The sequence below is a fragment of the Eimeria mitis genome, genomic scaffold, assembly GCF_000499745.2.
Source record: "Eimeria mitis Houghton genomic scaffold, Emh_scaff4620, whole genome shotgun sequence".
NCBI classification, from domain to species: Eukaryota; Apicomplexa; class Conoidasida; order Eucoccidiorida; family Eimeriidae; genus Eimeria; species Eimeria mitis.
Window position 1 is genome coordinate 1,576 of NW_013572928.1, and position 565 is coordinate 2,140.

At 43.5% G+C, this 565-nt stretch overlaps 1 protein-coding gene across 1 annotated transcript in view; it reads left to right on the plus strand.

Moving 5' to 3' along the window:
* The window catches only part of EMH_0076620 (prolyl-tRNA synthetase, putative), a gene marked incomplete at both ends in the record, with an annotated part of 4,335 nt that overhangs the window by 1,333 nt on the left and 2,437 nt on the right, over positions 1 to 565 (plus strand). Inside the window, one exon of the mRNA XM_013499744.1 lies at positions 294 to 481. Coding sequence (XP_013355198.1) covers positions 294 to 481 — 188 coding nt within the window. The remainder of the gene's footprint in view (positions 1 to 293; positions 482 to 565) is intronic.

Consider the following 565-nt stretch of genomic DNA (forward strand, 5'->3'; position numbering starts at 1 on the left):
GGTTTAGTAATGAGATGCGTGTTTAGGGCCTTTAGCATCACAGTTACCCTCCGTGCTCTGTCTCAGGCAGCAGCTACGCTGCTGCTGCTGCTATTGCTGCTACGGCTGCTGCCGCTGCTGTTGCTGGTGGTGTTTCTGTATTTGTTGTGGCTGTTCGTATTGCTGTTTCTGTTGAAGTTCTGCTGTTTATGTTTGCATGCATGTGTTGCTGTATTTCACTGCTGCTTTTGCTGCATTTGCTGCTGCTGCTGTTGCTGCTGCTGCTGCTGCTGTTGCTGCTGCTGTTGCTGCAGATGGTACGAGGACTACCTGGCTGTGCCAGTGATAAAAGGGGAGAAGAGTGAAGAGGAGAAGTTTGCTGGGGGAAAGAAAACAACAACCATAGAAGGAATAATACCCGACACAGGCAGAGGCATACAGGCAGCCACCTCTCATCTCCTCGGCCAAAATTTCGCAAAAATGTTTGGCATTGAGTTCGAGGGTTCGATACTTTCACTTTTATTTTTTTTTTTTTTTTTTTTTTTTTTTTTTTTTTTTTTTTTTTTTTTTTTTTTTTTTTTTTTTT